The sequence below is a fragment of the Leuresthes tenuis genome, unplaced genomic scaffold (assembly GCF_036924035.1).
Source record: "Leuresthes tenuis unplaced genomic scaffold, fLeuTen1.0.hap1 SCAF_9, whole genome shotgun sequence".
In the NCBI taxonomy this organism is placed as follows: Eukaryota; Metazoa; Chordata; class Actinopteri; order Atheriniformes; family Atherinopsidae; genus Leuresthes; species Leuresthes tenuis.
In genome coordinates this window covers 36,150,022-36,165,972 of record NW_027325363.1, presented here as the reverse complement: position 1 = coordinate 36,165,972, position 15,951 = coordinate 36,150,022, and the positions used below count along the sequence as shown (strand labels likewise).

General features: G+C 43.9%; 1 protein-coding gene across 1 annotated transcript in view; it reads left to right on the top strand.

The window, feature by feature from the left end:
• The first annotated feature begins 590 nt into the window (after positions 1-590).
• Positions 591-15,951, top strand: part of LOC140313821 (ATP-binding cassette sub-family G member 4-like) — a 31,482-nt gene continuing 16,121 nt past the window's right edge. The window contains exons 1-5 of the mRNA XM_072391795.1: positions 591-846; positions 5,209-5,326; positions 5,460-5,592; positions 5,784-5,834; positions 7,606-7,751. Of these exons, the coding sequence (XP_072247896.1) occupies positions 591-846; positions 5,209-5,326; positions 5,460-5,592; positions 5,784-5,834; positions 7,606-7,751 (704 nt within the window). The remainder of the gene's footprint in view (positions 847-5,208; positions 5,327-5,459; positions 5,593-5,783; positions 5,835-7,605; positions 7,752-15,951) is intronic.

Genomic DNA, 15,951 nt, shown 5'->3' with positions numbered 1-15,951 from the left:
AACCTGCTTTCCTTATGAATGAAGTGTCAGGTGAAGAACATTTATTGCGCTAAGGAACTGTCAAAATATATGTTTAACACCCCTTTTATATGATTGCAACCCGAACCTAAAGATGAAAGCTTGAATTAACAGGAAAGATCAGAACCACCATTGTAGCAACTGTTATCTCTGGGTGGAGGTTTTCGTTTGTGACGCCAGATCAGAACAAAAAAGGGGTGAACTTGTTTTACACTCTGGACAACCCATTCTCATCTGTTCAATTTTGAATTTGAAGCCATGCAACTAGAGAAGATTGTTGGCCTCATATTGTTCTGTGGAAAAAGAAACTGAGCACAAAGCACATTTAAAAAAAAATGTTTCTGTTGAACTTGCTGTGATTTCCAGTTGTTCTCTCTGTCACAGTCATCTTTATGATTGCTGTGTCAAACACTGCCAATGTAAGTCTTTGGTTAGATAACCTTCACATGTGGTAGCATAGCACCAAACCCCAAAGTACTGGTGTGAAACTCGATATGTCAGCAGATAATGAAGCATGACTGACCTGTTTTTTGTCTTTAATTGTGTTTTTTACACCACTCTCACAGCCAAATATGGACAATGAGGCATTGGAACCTGATTCTGTGAATATCCCCATGGAAGAAGCCATCATGTGTAATGGAGGCAGCCAGCTTTTAGCTCAACCTCAGCTTCAGCAGGAGCCGTCCATCTTAGCCCACTTGAAGAAGGTTGACAATCAGATCACTGATGCACAGCGTTTCTCCCACCTACCCAATCGCTCAGCCGTGGATCTGGAGTTTATTAACGTCTCTTACACTATCCAAGAGGGACCATGCTGGAGGAGGAGAGGTAACCTATGTTGTATCTACCCATCTTTTAGCTAAGCATTTTAAACTCTTACCGTAATAGGGAAAACTACCACATGATTAAAATGAGGATCAGGTGAAAAGCTTTCTGAGGAATTAATGACCTACTGGTGGTTGACAGAATAAAGGATGATTCTAAAATAAAGTCACTTTAAAAGGTGCATAATTGTCCATTGGCATATATTCATATATTGTTGGTATTTGAACTTGAAGAAATAAGAGCACTTTCAGTACAGACTATTTAACCTCACTTTAAGCACTGTCCAATGTTATGCAAATGGAGGTTATTGCACTGTAGTTGTGGCTTTCTCCATCACTTTCACAGACAGGACTGAATTATGAGAAAGATTAACACGAAAGTGACCTTTGTCTGGATGACTTAATGTCATCACTTTATAACACATTAATGACACCAATAATGTAAGGTATATCATGTGTGGAAGTCTATCATTTACAGTTTATTATGCAAGCAAACAATAGCTAGAAAGCTTTCTATCTAGTCACATTTTTCTGAAACCATTCCCATTTGGAGCCTACTGCACCTGCAGGTCCTGTTTGTTCAGTGCAGTGGATATTTGGTGTGTAACAGGTTTTCTGCTTACACAGAGGAGATGTAAGGGAAACTCAAGAAACTCTAAAGGGGTGCCCCAGACTGAAATGAGTTGCTTCCCAAATAATAAGCCCTGAATCACCAGTGACCCTAAAAAAGCTTGTTAACACTGAGAAGGCCTTTAATGACATAGACAGAGAGCCATTGATAAGTGTGCAGACACAGCTGAAAAAAAGATAAGAGGGATGAAGGAGGTGTGCATGAAAAAAAACTTAGGGATATATGGTCAGAGATGAAAAAGTTCTCAGGCTTTAAGGAGAAAAGGGATCAGATCAATTGAAATTTGAACAGAACCATCCATCCATCCATCCATCATCTGCCGCTTATCCGGGGGTCGGGTCGCGGGGGCAGCAGCTTGAGTAGAGAAACCCAGACGTCTCTGTCCCCGGCCACTTCCTCCAGCTCTTCCAGGGGGACCCCGAGGTGTTCCCAGGCCAGCCGAGAGACATAGTCTCTCTAACGTGTCCTGGGTCTTCCCCGGGGTCTCCTCCCAGTGGGACGTGCCCGGAACACCTCCCCAGGGAGGCGCCCAGGAGGCATCCTAACCAGATGCCCGAGCCACCTCATCTGGCTCCTCTCAATGCGGAGGAGCAGCGGTTCTACTCCGAGCCCCTCCCGGATGACTGAGCTTCTCACCCTATCTCTAAGGGAGGCCCAGACACCCTGCGGAGGAAACCCATTTCGGCCGCTTGTATTCTCGATCTTGTTCTTTCGGTCACTACCCACAGCTCGTGACCATAGGTGAGGATGGGAACGTAGATTGACCAGTAAGTAGAGAGCTTTGCCTTCTGGCTCAGCTCCCTCTTCACAACGACGGGTCGGTGCAGAGCCCGCAACACTACAGACGCTGCACCGATCCGCCCGTCAATCTCACGCTCCATTCGTCCCTCACTGTGAACAAGACCCCGAGATACTTGAACTCCTCCACTTGGGGAAGGATCTCATTCCCGACCCGGAGAGAGCAGAACCAATAAACTTCAAATATTTTCCACAGGTTCAGTTGAGAAGAACACTTACACTTAATTCTACTCCCCTGCCTGCAGCTACACAGACCTCCCACCATCATTGCTGTCACCACTCTACAGAATCACCCTGCACCTTAGTCATGGATCTTAACATTGGAGATAGGCACATTTGTGTATATTAATCATGACATATTTATGATACCCCCCCCCCATGATGAAAACTATGTGGGATTGTACTGCACCTTTTCAACCTTAGCCTGAGTCAGAAAAAAGTTTCAGTGCCTTGGAAGGCATCCTGTCTTGTCCTGGTACCTGTAAAAATCTCATCCATCTTCCCTTATGACCACAGATCAGTGGCCTAAACATCCCACACCAAGAAAGTCCTGGAGAGACTGATATTGGCTCGCCTAAGTAAGCAAGTGAAAACCTTTCAAGTCCCACTACAGTTTGCTTATCATCCTGGAGATGGTGTTAAAAATTCCATCATCTATTTGGTAGCAATCCCACTCTCATGCAGGACTGTTTGAATGTTTTGATTTCTCCAGTGCTTTTGATACAGTTTAGCATGCGTTACTTTGTGAGAAGTTCCCAAAAAAAGAGATGGATCCCTTAACAATCACCTGTATTACTGACTACCTGACAAACAGACAACAGTTTGTGAGATTAAAAGGTTGTGGGTCCAAGACGGTGGTCAGCAGCACATGGGACTCTGTTTTTCTTCGCTACGCTCAGTAGAAATCAGAGAGCTCTGTCATCTCCAGAAATACTCAGAGGACTCTGCAGTTGTGGGGTGTATCAATAATGATCAAGGAGCTGAGCTCACAGGAATCTCTCTTTGTGGTGTCATGTTGAAACAGTCACCCAATCCTAAATGTAAACTTGGATCCCCTGAAGCTGATTCTACAAAGAAGAATTACCGTGCTGCTGAACATAATGGACAATGCATCACACACTCTACAGAACAGTGATCAAACAGCAGTGTGTATTTGTATTTTTCTCACCCTGAGTGAGAAAAGTTTCCTAAATGGAACGGGGCCTGGCAGTATGCAAAAACTGCCAGCTTTTCTGCAGATAGGTGATCCTTGAATTAGATTAAATTCAGGGACAAATCTTTGAAGGATTTGATCTGAGTTAGTAGTTAGTGAGCTGTACATACTACAGATGTAGTATGAGGAGTCTGGTGTGGTCCAGTCCTTCACACAAAGCCTTAGGAAAGTCCTGTGTGGTGTGTATATTCATATGTTAAATTACGTGTTCCTCAGGTTGACAGATTAACCAGTTGCCTGGGTGCACATATTTTTATAGTGCAGGCATTGGTCAGTGATGATGCAGTACTCATCCCATATCTGACTGTCAGGGGCACAACTTCCAAATTGTTTGTGGGGTGTTAACTTTAGCATTAGGAGACTGCAAAGCCATGGTTAAACATATAGTGTCACACTTTATTGCAGCCATGGTGATATAAGTGTTAGCATGTTGCACCCAACAAGTTATTGTTGGTGTTTGGACACAAAGGAAACAAATCATTAGCAACTGTCTATTGTGGTTACTAGCTATTGGCTCCGACACCAACATGTTAGACCAAGGGCCTACAGTAGCCAGAAATGGCTTGGCTTACTAGCTAACTGTTAGCTTGTATCAGTTGGTGTGACTAATTGTTATTTAGATATCCTAGTCTAACAGTTAGCAAAAAGGCTAATTGTTTGGGTATGTAGGGTATGTAGCAGCTAGTTTGCTGCAGATGCTTTGTGACTAATGTGAAGGGACAGTCTGGCCACACACATAGCTAACGTGCCACAGGTAACTGTGGCGGCTGGAACAGTCTTCAGTCCAGCCCAGGATTAGGTGGGTTTGCATGGATAGACGGATGAAGATGTGCATTGATATCATCTGAAGGAGTACAATGAGTTGTTGAAAATGAATTATTCACATAGCAGCCATTTAAGGTCACTGAAAAAATCTTCATCCAGTAAAACAAAATATTTAAAAAAGCATAATTATTTCAAGAAAGTAATTTGATAAAAAGGGTAGAATTTTTTGTCTTAAGCATGCTTTTATTGAGAGGAAATACTGTATTTGGGTGAAGGTCTTCTTTGTTGGTCCCAATTGAGTTTTTTTATTTTAATTTGTACTGGAATTTACATTTCCAAATCAAATAAAGTACATTTATAAAGCTCCTGTAAGATATCCAGTTGACCCAAGTTGACTCAAGGTAAATGCACAATAACAGTAACAAATATAACAAATAGAGCAGAGAAATGAACAGTTAGAACCAATGATAGAACAACAGAGACATCAAAAGCTGTGCTGTAGTGCATATGGTGTTTACTCACCAATTTTTCAGTCATCATAGATTACACTTCCTTCTAAATCTAAATCTAAATCTAAGTGTATTGCATTTAGCAGTTTGTATTTCCTAGGAGGACAAAGACGTAATTTAAGTCTGCCTGATATTAACCACTAAATGTAGCCTTATCTATTATCTGATCTATTAAGGTGGAGAAGAAAACCCAGACCTTAAGTATTAGTGCTGATGACGAGATGAGGAACAGGTGCATACTCTGACAGCTACAGTAGTTGCAATCACGCCTCCTGAAACCAGTTCACTTAGGATGCTGGCTGAAATGGAGAACCAGAGAGAAAAAGAGTGGACAAAATAAACCAGAGACAACAGGGAAAAGGGCAGGAGATCAAAAGAAAGAACAGAGGGAAGAAGCCCATATTTTCTTTTGTCATATACAGTTTATTGAATAACCTCTCTTGTTTTCAGGTTTCAAAGCTTTATTGAAGTGCCTCTCTGGAAGGTTCTGCAGTAGAGAACTCATAGGGATCATGGGGCCTTCAGGGTCTGGGAAGTCCACTTTAATGAACATTCTAGCTGGGTACAGGTGAGAAAGTAGTTTGCCTCATAATATGGAAAAAAGAAATTGCTAATAAAGTGCACACAGTATTGCTTGTGTCGGAATCATACAGCTGTCTAACCCAATGAACAGTTTGGTTTGTATTGTTCTTACTGCTTAGGGAAGCAGGGATGAAGGGTCAGATCCTGGTAAATGGGAAACCCAGGGACTTGAGGACATTCAGGAAAATGTCATGCTACATCATGCAAGAGGACATACTACTGCCACACCTAACTGCCAAGGAGGCCATGATGGTGAGCTGTCATGAAAAATCTCAATTCAGGCAGGACAAGTATTGTAGTTGTAGTTACGAGTCTTACGTTTGAAATTCTTCAAGGGTTGTTTTTTGCCGCAGTAATGGGCTTTTGACTTGTCACTAGCTGTCCCTGCACATATTAAATAGATTTGACTTTATGTAATAACACATATTTCCTCTTTGCTGCAGGTTTCAGCCAACTTAAAGCTGAATGAAACTATGGGTGTGAAAAAAGATCTGGTGAGCAATGCAATTAACATATATCAACTCAACATACACAAGCACAATACTGTTGGTATTGACCTTAAATGTGTCACAGTCTGTTCTATTAGTTTGTCATGTCACAGTTTTTGTTTAACCATGTTATGTTCTAGTCATATTTTCCCCTGTCACGTTCAGTTCACTCAAGTCACCTGGTTAATTGTTCACAGCTGCACCTCATGTCACTGATCACTCCCTTCAAAGTATTTAGCTTCCTGCTTTACTTTCAGTCACTGCAGAATCCTCACTATCCATTCATGCCACGCCACAGAACGATAAGTTTGGTTCCTGCCTTGTTAATCTAGCCACAGTATTTATTCATAGTGTTGTTTTTCCATAGCCTTGTTTTGTTTAGTGTTTTTCATGTTTAAGTATTTTTGATGATCGCGGGCCTTTTGTTCGTGCTCCCTGATTTGAATAAACCTTTGATTTTTGGAAAAGAGCTGCATCTGGGTCCACCCTTTCCACGTCCCTGACAAAATGCACTGAAGTCATATAACCAGCCAAGATAAAAGTATTTAGGACACACTCCACTTTGGATGAAACATGCTAGGTTTGTAATTCTGGCACAATGGTCTCAGTCAGTTGTTTGCCTGACTTTCTCATGTGGATCACATTTGTGGGTTACGTAACATTAATTTAGAAGACGCTTTTTTGTTATGGCTAGTTGACTTTTCTCAGTTTCTTTAAGTAAGGCAAAACAGTAAAACTTGGACTGAATACGTTTAGATAAATGTCAAAAGCATATTTAGCACATTCATCAGTGAATACAAAGCTATAGCAGGTTCAGACTAAATAATTATATGTGTGATAAAAAAGTAACGGTGATTACAGATTGACAACATTTAATCACGACCTGGACAAAAGATTTGACAGACTAATTATAGTAAGCTGTCTTGTGAAAAGAGGTGGCAAAGACAGATTTTCAGATAGAAAACTGTAAAGAAACAATGGCATCTCTAAGTGGGGGGAAAAAATAGGCACGTGGGAATCTTTACATCTATTGGTCAATGTCACTGACAACTTGTGAAATCTGCCAGTTGAGATTTGGCTGGTTAGTCATCAGTTGTCTCCCAACACGATCCATTTTATGGCATAAAACAAACTGAACCCTGTCCGCCCTTGGGGGGGCTTGGGGTATTATGGTTCTGAATGTCATGAGTGGTGGAGATAGCAGACCCAAGTGTGACACAGGAGCTGGAAGATAATTCTAAAGGCTTATTTTAACCAAAGACCTCGAAGGAATACAGATGGCAGAGACAGGAGGATGAAACAATGATTCAGAGAATAACTGAAACCAGGAGGTAAATATAATGAGGGAGTGTCTAATGCAGGAGAGTGTACGAGATGAACACCAGGTGTGACACAGGAAAGGAAGTAAAACTCAACATACTAAACATGGGGGAAACTCTGCAAAATAAAACAGGAAATTAACTAGCTGAAGGACAGCCAGAACATAGAAACACCCAAAGCACAGGAAAATACCAAACCTAAAACACAAGGATCATGACACTGAAGCTATTATCGCTCAATTGTGGCATAAATGTCTTCAAGGAAATGATTTGCCACAGGACATTTCCTTCTTTAGAAATTTAAATCAAAGAAAGAACCTGCGTTGCCCGTCTCCTCACCAACTCCTGCCATTTGTCTTGGCTTGTATTGGCTTTAAACCTGGTACAGTTGTCCAAATAATTTATTTTTATGTGCTAACTGACAGTTCTTTCCCCTCTGTTTTCTCTCTGTGTCTCAGGTGAACGAGATTCTGACTGCTTTAGGACTCCTTGACTGTGCTCACACTCGTACCAGCTTACTGTCAGGCGGTCAGTGTAAACGCTTGGCCATCGCACTGGAACTGGTCAACAATCCTCCGGTCATGTTCTTTGATGAGCCCACCAGGTACGGCAGACAGTCAATGATGCATTGTTGATGTTTTCATTTGAATTTGGACTTGTTTGGAATATGTTACTTTTTATTTATGTAAGAGCCAGTAAATTACTGCTGGTGAATCATAAATATATTCTGTCTGTCCATCGGGGATTGGAATGCAGTACAAGACTTTGAAAAAAATGTTTTCTAGTTAAATTAATATGTTGTTTTCTTCAATCAATCAATCAACATTTATTTATATAGCACCTTACAGCAACCAGAGACTGACCAAAGTGCTTCACAATACCTGAAATAGATTTAAAATAGATTACATATGACACAAGACAACAACAAAAAGGTGAGCCACAGCTTCAGTGAAAAGCCAGTTCAAATCAGTATGTTTTTAATTTGGCTTTGAGCTGTCGTAGGTCAGTTGAGCTGTCACAGGTACGTTAATCAGAGGGCAGTGCATTCCAGATTTCAGACCTGCCACTGCAAAAGATCAGTCACCCCACTGCTTACACCTGGTCCGGGGAACCTCCAGTAGATGTTGACCAGCAGAGCGGAGAGCTCTGCCAGATTGGTGAAGCCTCAGGGTTTCACTTATGTAGGGGGGTGCAAGGCCATTAACTGCGCTGAAAACAAATAAGGTTTTAAACTGGATCCTAAATTTTACAGGTAGCCAGTGGAGGGAGTAAAGTACAGGTGTGATGTGGCCGTGCTTACGGGTGTTAGTTAGGAGCCTGGCAGCAGCATTTTGTACCAGTTGTAGGCGGTGGAGAGATGGTTGGCTAAGTCCAATGTACAGTTTTCTTAGTTAATTAATGCATTTTTAGTGTGTACTTTGGGATTAAAATTTTGAATGATTTTTGTAACCGAAAAGTTGATATTGAGGAAAAACATTGAGATCAGTCAGTACCGACAACATGTCTGGCTGCAGATTTATGAGTCTCGTGGCAGATAAATGGTAAATGGACTTGAATAGCGCTTTTCTAGTCTAACTGACTACTCAAAGCACTTCACTACATGCTGCATTCACCCACTCACACACACTCATACAGCATGTCTTAAGATACACATAACTAAGTGCTTTCTAATCATTCACACACATTCATACCCCCAATGATACACTGGGGGGGGCAAGCCAGAGTCGAACCACCGACCTTCCGACTGGTGGGCGACTGCTCTTCCTCCTGAGCAACAGCCGCCCCTGATGAACAGAAGCTGCTTTAAAACACTTAATCAGGGTCTTTAATTGCCAATCTGGCAATTAAAGACAGTTTGGTGCTCTTGGAGTTTAGCAAAGAACAAAGAAAAACAGATCTCAAAACTATCTCTAAGAGTCTGTAAAGTTTTTACAGATTTCTCTGAATATCACCGGGTCAGATATTTTTTCAAAATAGTACAGATTAGTCAAATTTTTGTGGTTCAATAACCTGCATTTTTTTAACCCCTGAATACAAAAGAGTTGATAATGTGGGCCAGTTGTGCCTCACTAATGATATTAATCATCATCCTAATGATTGGGAATCTTGTATGATCCTATAGTGTTAGCATAGAAAATGAAAAAATTGGCCAAAACAACATTACATCAAAGTTTTAGTTGAGTGGAATTACAGGTTAATTAAAAGATGTACTGATTATGAGAGTTCTCAGGATTTTTCCTGGCTTACAATGAGGAGGTGGTGGTACCTGATCGTGGGCTCACAGGTGCACTTGTAACGAGTCTTCAACAGGCTCAAGCAAGTGTTTTACGAGCAGTCTATTTTAGGAGTTGTAATCCATCCATCATTTACCGCTTATCCAGGGGTCGGGTCACGGGGGCAGCAGCTTTAACAGAGCTGTCCCCGGCCACTTCCTCCAACTCTTCCGGGGGAACCCCGAGGCGTTCCCAGGCCAGCCAAAAGACATAGTCTCTCCAACGTGTCCTGGGTCTTCCCCGGGGTCTCCTCCCAGTGGGACGTGCCCGGAACACCTCACCAGGGAGGCGTCCAGGAGGCATCCTAAACAGATGCCCGAGCCACCTCATCTGACTCCTCTCAATGCGGAGGAGCAGCGGTTCTACTTCGAGCCCCTCCCAGATGACTGAGCTTCTCACCCTATCTCTAAGGGAGAGCCCAGACACCCTGCGGAGGAAGCCCATTTCGGCCGCTTGTATTCGCGATCTCGTTCTTTCGGTCACTACCCACAGCTCGTGACCATAGGTGAGGATGGGAACGTAGATTGACCGGTAAATAGAGAGCTTCACCTTCTGGCTCAGCTCCTTCTTCACAACGACGGGTCGGTGCAGAGCCTGCAACACTGCAGACGCTGCACCGATCCGCCCGTCAATCTCACGCTCCATTCGTCCCTCAATCGTGAACAAGACTCCAAGATACTTGAACTCCTCCACTTGGGGAAGGATCTCATTCCCGACCAAGAGAGAGCATTCCACCCTTTTCCGGCTAAGGACCATGGTCTCGGATTTGGAGGTGCTGATTGCCATCCCAGCCGCTTCACACTCGGCTGCAAATCGCTCCAGTGAGAGCTGAAGGTCACGGTCCAACGACCCTAGCAGAACTACATCATCCGCAAAAAGCAGAGACCCGATTCTGAGGTCGCCAAATCGGACCCCCTCAACGCCCTAACTGCGCCTAGAAATTCTGTCCATAAAAATTATGAACAGAATCGGTGACAAAGGGCAGCCCTGACGGAGTCCAACCCTCACCGGAAACACTTCCGACTTACTGCTGGCAATGCAGACCAAACTCTGGCACCGGTCATACAGAGACCGAACAGCCCCTTTCAAGGGTCCGACATTCCATACTCCCGGAGCACCCCCCACAGGACTCCATGAGGGACACAGTCGAACGCTTTCTCCAAGTCCACAAACCACATGTAGACTGGTTTGGCGAACTCCCATGCACCCTCCAGGACCCTGCTGAGGGTATAGAGCTGGTCCACTGTTCCACGGCCAGGACGAAAACCACACTGCACCTCCTGAATCCGAGATTCAACTATCCAACAGATCCTCCTCTCCAGTACCCCCGAATAGACCTTACCAGGGAGGCTGAGGAGTGTGATCCCCCTGTAGTTGGAACACACCCTCCGCTCCCCCTTTTTGAAGAGGGGACCCGAGAGTTGTAATTACATGAATAAAAAAAAAGACAAGTATTATTTTAAAGCATATTAATTTATTTTTTATGTACTTTGTTTAACATTCAGTTCAGTTACATGGCAGCTAAACCACCATTTACTTGCACAAAGCACAGCCAGTGGCAGAACATCTGGCCTTCCTTGGTTTCATCCTGTAGAACCTCCTGATGCAGTCTTTATACTCAGAGACCTCCTGGTTTGGACCATCAATGGCCACCTTACAGCATACATCCAGGTGCCTCTCCTTAAGTCTGTTGCACAGGGTTCTTATCTTATCATGCATTATAAACTTTGCATTATTCTGGTGTAGACATGTTCTCAATCATATCTGACAATCTTGAGTGCAGAAAATAGCCTCTCAACATCTGCTGAGATGTTGCTTTCATATCTGACAAATTTATCACATGTCCTCAATAACACGAAGTACTGCGTTTTAGCTGCCTGTCTCCAGTGTCTAGTCTAGTCTGATGTGACAATACGTTTCCCTGCCTAGTCCAGTATAAGAATTCAAATTAACAGTCAGACGACAACTACAATTTAACAGTGAGGATTTACTCTCCTTCTCAAAATCACCAGTTTCACAAATAAAGTAAATTAACAATTTCCAGTTGTGTAATACTAGATAAATAAGGATCTCACTGAATTCGGTAGAAGCAGCACATCGCTCATGAAGTTTGCCATCATCCCCCTGATTTATCGCGCTGCACAATTCTATTTTTAACCTGAAATCTACTCCTGGGGTGATATTTTCAGCGCCTCAAGACCATAAAATTCTGTGACACTGATTGGCCAAATATTTATTCATTTGCCCTGGCAACAGTAAACGATTGGCTGTTTGGCTGCACTGCTCCTATGACTGATGAATGAATGTCAGTACGTGGGAAACGTAGAGTATAGAATTCATAATGCATGAAGGCACACGCTAGGGCAGTGGTTCTGAAACTTTTTTTGGTCATTCCCCACTTTGGACAAGGGGGATTTTCAAGCCCCAATTGCCCCCATCAGCCCAACACACTGCTATTGAAATACGCCAAGCTTAACATCTTCAAGTAACATCATGTTGTATCTAAATTCTAACTCAATAACATCAAGACAAGATTGGCAAAACAGGTGAGCAAGTGAACAGAGCAAAGCTACAAGCTTAGAATGTTTCAATTTATTCAAGTAACATCATGTTATATCTAAATTCTAACTACATCAAATAACCACAAAAAAAGGGCAGATGTGTCATAAGTTGCATCAAGTTCAAAAATAGAGAAAATAAATGTGCCACTTTGCAATCTGTTAAAAAAAGAAGAGAAATACATTTGGCAAACAGGTGAACAAGTGAACATATGATTGTTATCCCTGCATTAGTGGCTGCAGTGAGCCTGTTTTGCATTGCACATCTTTTCAAAGCGGGGTTGCAGGCTTGATACTGCCACTCTCAAGTCATTCTCTATGTTCAGCTGAGATCTGTATTTTGTCTTCAGTGAAGCAACAGCTGAAAAGCCCATCTCACAGAGATATGATGTGGCAAAGAGAAGCAGAATGCACACAGCTCTCTGCCCGATGAGTGGATACTGCCTCTCCACTCCAAACCAGAATTCACCCAGAGTCTGAGCCTTAAACCTCAGTCTCAGGGCCAGTCTCAATAAACTGGTCCTCCTCAGCAGACCTAAAATCAGCAGGTGCTGCAGGTAGAATATAAATAAATGAGCTTACTTGTCATTGCATAATAAACACAAAGAAATCTGTTTGACAACAATCCATTCCAGTTAGTTAGAAGCATACAACATAAATAAAATGTATGAGTATAATATTCAATAAAATGTCAAAATACCAACCTGCTGCATTGAATGGATCCATAACCATAATCCATAATCCATAACCCAGGCATACTGAGCACTGTTGTTTGGGAAGTATTTTTGAAACAATCATCTCAGGGAAGAGATGTTCTGCTTAATACATGGGATCACTGTGGTGGCTCCAGAATCAGTGGTTTCAGCAACTTCACTCAGGTTCTCAAAGACATCTATGTTTTGCTGATCGCGGCGCCTGCCCCATACCTCGAGCTTTCAGGAGAATGCTGTGATCTTGTCTGCCAGGTGAGGTAGGTGCTTGTCTTCGCCTTGAAGCTGAAGATTTAATTCATTCAGCTTGCCAAACACATCGCTGAGGTAGGCCAGTTTAAACAGAAATTGTTCATCACTGAACTTGCTTGCAGCCTCATACATGTGCTCCTCCCCCAAGAACATCCAAATTTCTGCCCTGAGCTCAAAGACGTGCGACTTTGCCCCGGGAGAGCCACCTTGCTTCACTGTGAAACAGCACAGATGTGTGATCAGCTCCCATTTCCTCACAAAGTGCGAAGAACAGTCACGCTTGCGGGGGTCGGATTTTGATCAAATTCACCAACTTCAACTTCAACCAAAGCTCACAACTTCTATCAAAACCTCATTTAGTTCAGGGCTGAGCTGTCCTGACGGAGCCCAACAGAATGGAAGCGAATCGTGACCATATTTTAATTTAAATTCATTTGCAGAAATGCTTTTTCATTTTAAGAATGTGGCTGCATTATTTGACTCATAAATGAAATTAGTAATCAATCATCCTATTTGCATTTTAATTTTCTTCTTCAAGACTGCACATTATTGCTTTTTCGTTTTCATGGTCTGCCCGCAAAGTGCTGCCCATGATTCGAAAATGAAAAAGCATTCTGAGCGGCGCAGCAGAGTGACATCAGCTCTTCTTCAGCTCCCTGCTGACCGAGCTACCCATCTTGTTTGGTAGGGGGCGGTGTGCATATCTGCATTGCATTACATTGCAAATGTTCCGGGAAATTGATTGAATTGCCGGGTCTTTTGGATCACAGATCATGGTGCTCCCTCAAATTGTGCAAACACTGTTAGAATTAGCTGAGCAGGTAGAATCTAATAATATATCTGGGTCTGATGCCTGTGGCCAAGTTGAACAAGTCAAGTAGAGAGCTTGGCTGCATGCTCTGCCGTAACAGATTTACACATTAATGAGGTTCCATAGTAAACCTCTGTTCAGTCCTGGAACAGCTGGATGCTGTGGAGCCTCAAATGGGACGAGGACGACCAACCATCAACATCCGTTCAGTTCATTGAAAGCTATTTATTAAATGGTTTAAAAATAAAGGAAATAGCGGAGCTTTTCGGCATAGGCCACCAGACAGCAGTGGGACGGCAGTGGGACTGATGATCTTGGAGATGGGATAAGGTCCAACAAACTGGGGTGCAAGCTTGGGGGAGGGAACCTTGAGGCGGAGGTGTTTTGCCGACAGCCATACCTTCTGCCCGGGTTGGTACTCTGGAGCAGGCCGTCTCCTGCGATCGGCTGCCCCCTTGCCAAATGAGCACCTGTCGAGCGGCGGCCCAGATGCAGCAGCAACGACGTACCATGGCGTGTGCAGAGGGAACTGCGACCTCGATCTCGGAATCTGGAAACAGAGGAGGTTGGTAACCATGCACACATTGAAATGACAGGACAGACCAGTAGCAGAGGTAGGCAAAGAGTTATGGGCATACTTGACCCAGACCAGATGGGAGCTCCAGGAAGCCGGGTTCTGGGACACCAAACATCGGAGGCCGGTTTCCAACTATTGGTTCAGGCGCTCGGTCTGGCCGTTGGCTTCAGGATGGTACCCAGATGTAAGGCTTACAGTGGCACCAATGAGTTTGCAAAACTCCCTCCAGAACCGTGAGATGAACTGGGGCCCCCGGTCAGACACAATGTCCTTAGGAAAACCATGGATGCGGAAAGCTTGGGTCATCATGACGCCTGAGGGTAACTTGTGCAAGGCAATAAAATTAGTCATTTTCGAGAATCGGTCTACCACCGTCAATACGGTGGTGTTACCTTTGGAAGCCGGGAGCCCCGTGACGAAGTCCATAGATATGTCGGACCACGGTCTGGAGGGAATCGGAAGACGTTGCAGGAGTCCCATACGTGGGCCTATAGATGTCATATTCCTGGCGCAGACCGAGCATGCCTCGATGTACACCCGAACCTCCGACTTCATGGAAGGCCACCAGAACCATTGAGAAATTACATACATAGTGCGCTGGACCCCTGGATGACAGGTAAGCAGCAATGTGTGAGCCCAATGGATTACCTGCGGGCACAGACCGACTGGTACAAACAGTCAGTTCTCTGGGCAACCGTTAGGTAATGGCGCTCCACCGAGTGCTTGCTTTACCTGTTGTTCGATTTGCCAAGACACTGCTCCGACCACACAGTCTAGTGGAAGGATGGATTCAGGTTCCTTGGCCGCCGGCTCGGGGTCGTACAGCCGAGACAGAGCGTCTGGTTTAACGTTCCGGGAGCCCGTTCTGTAGGAAAGTGTGAAGAGAAAATGATTAAAGAATAGAGTCCACCTGGCCTGTCGAGAATTAAGTCTCTTTGCCCGCCTGATGTACTCTAAATTCTTGTGGTCTGTCCACACTACAAACGGGCGAATGGCCCCTTCCAGCCAATGTCTCCATTCCTCCAGAGCGACTTTCACAGCCAGCAGTTCCCTGTTACCAACGTCGTAGTTGCACTCCGCATGGCTGAGCCGCCGGGACAGGAAGGCACAGGGATGCATCTTGCCATCCTCCGATCACTGAGACAGCACTGCCCCAACACCGGTGCTAGACGCATCCACCTCCACCACGAACTGCCGCTGGGGATCTGGAAGGGTCAGAATAGGTGCAGATGTGAAGCGACGCTTGAGTTCGCGGAATGAATTCGCCACATCTGGAGACCAGACATAATGAACTCTGGAAGAGGTGAGTGCATGTAGCGGTGCGGCGATCAAACTGAAATAAAGCGTCTGTAAAAGTTAACAAACCCTAAAAATAGCTGGAGCTTTTTTCGGCTGTCTAGAGTTGGCCTATTGGCCACAGCACTGATTTTGGCAGGGTCCATTTCAACTCTCTGGTGACACAATAAATCCCAAGAAAGAAACAGTTTGAATATGAAATTCACTTTTTTCGGCTTTAACATAAAGCTGGTTGTCAAGCAATCGTTGTAGCACTTGGGATACATGGTTTCTGTGGGTAGAGAGATCAGGTGAGTAAATCAGAATATCATCCAAGTAAACATACAC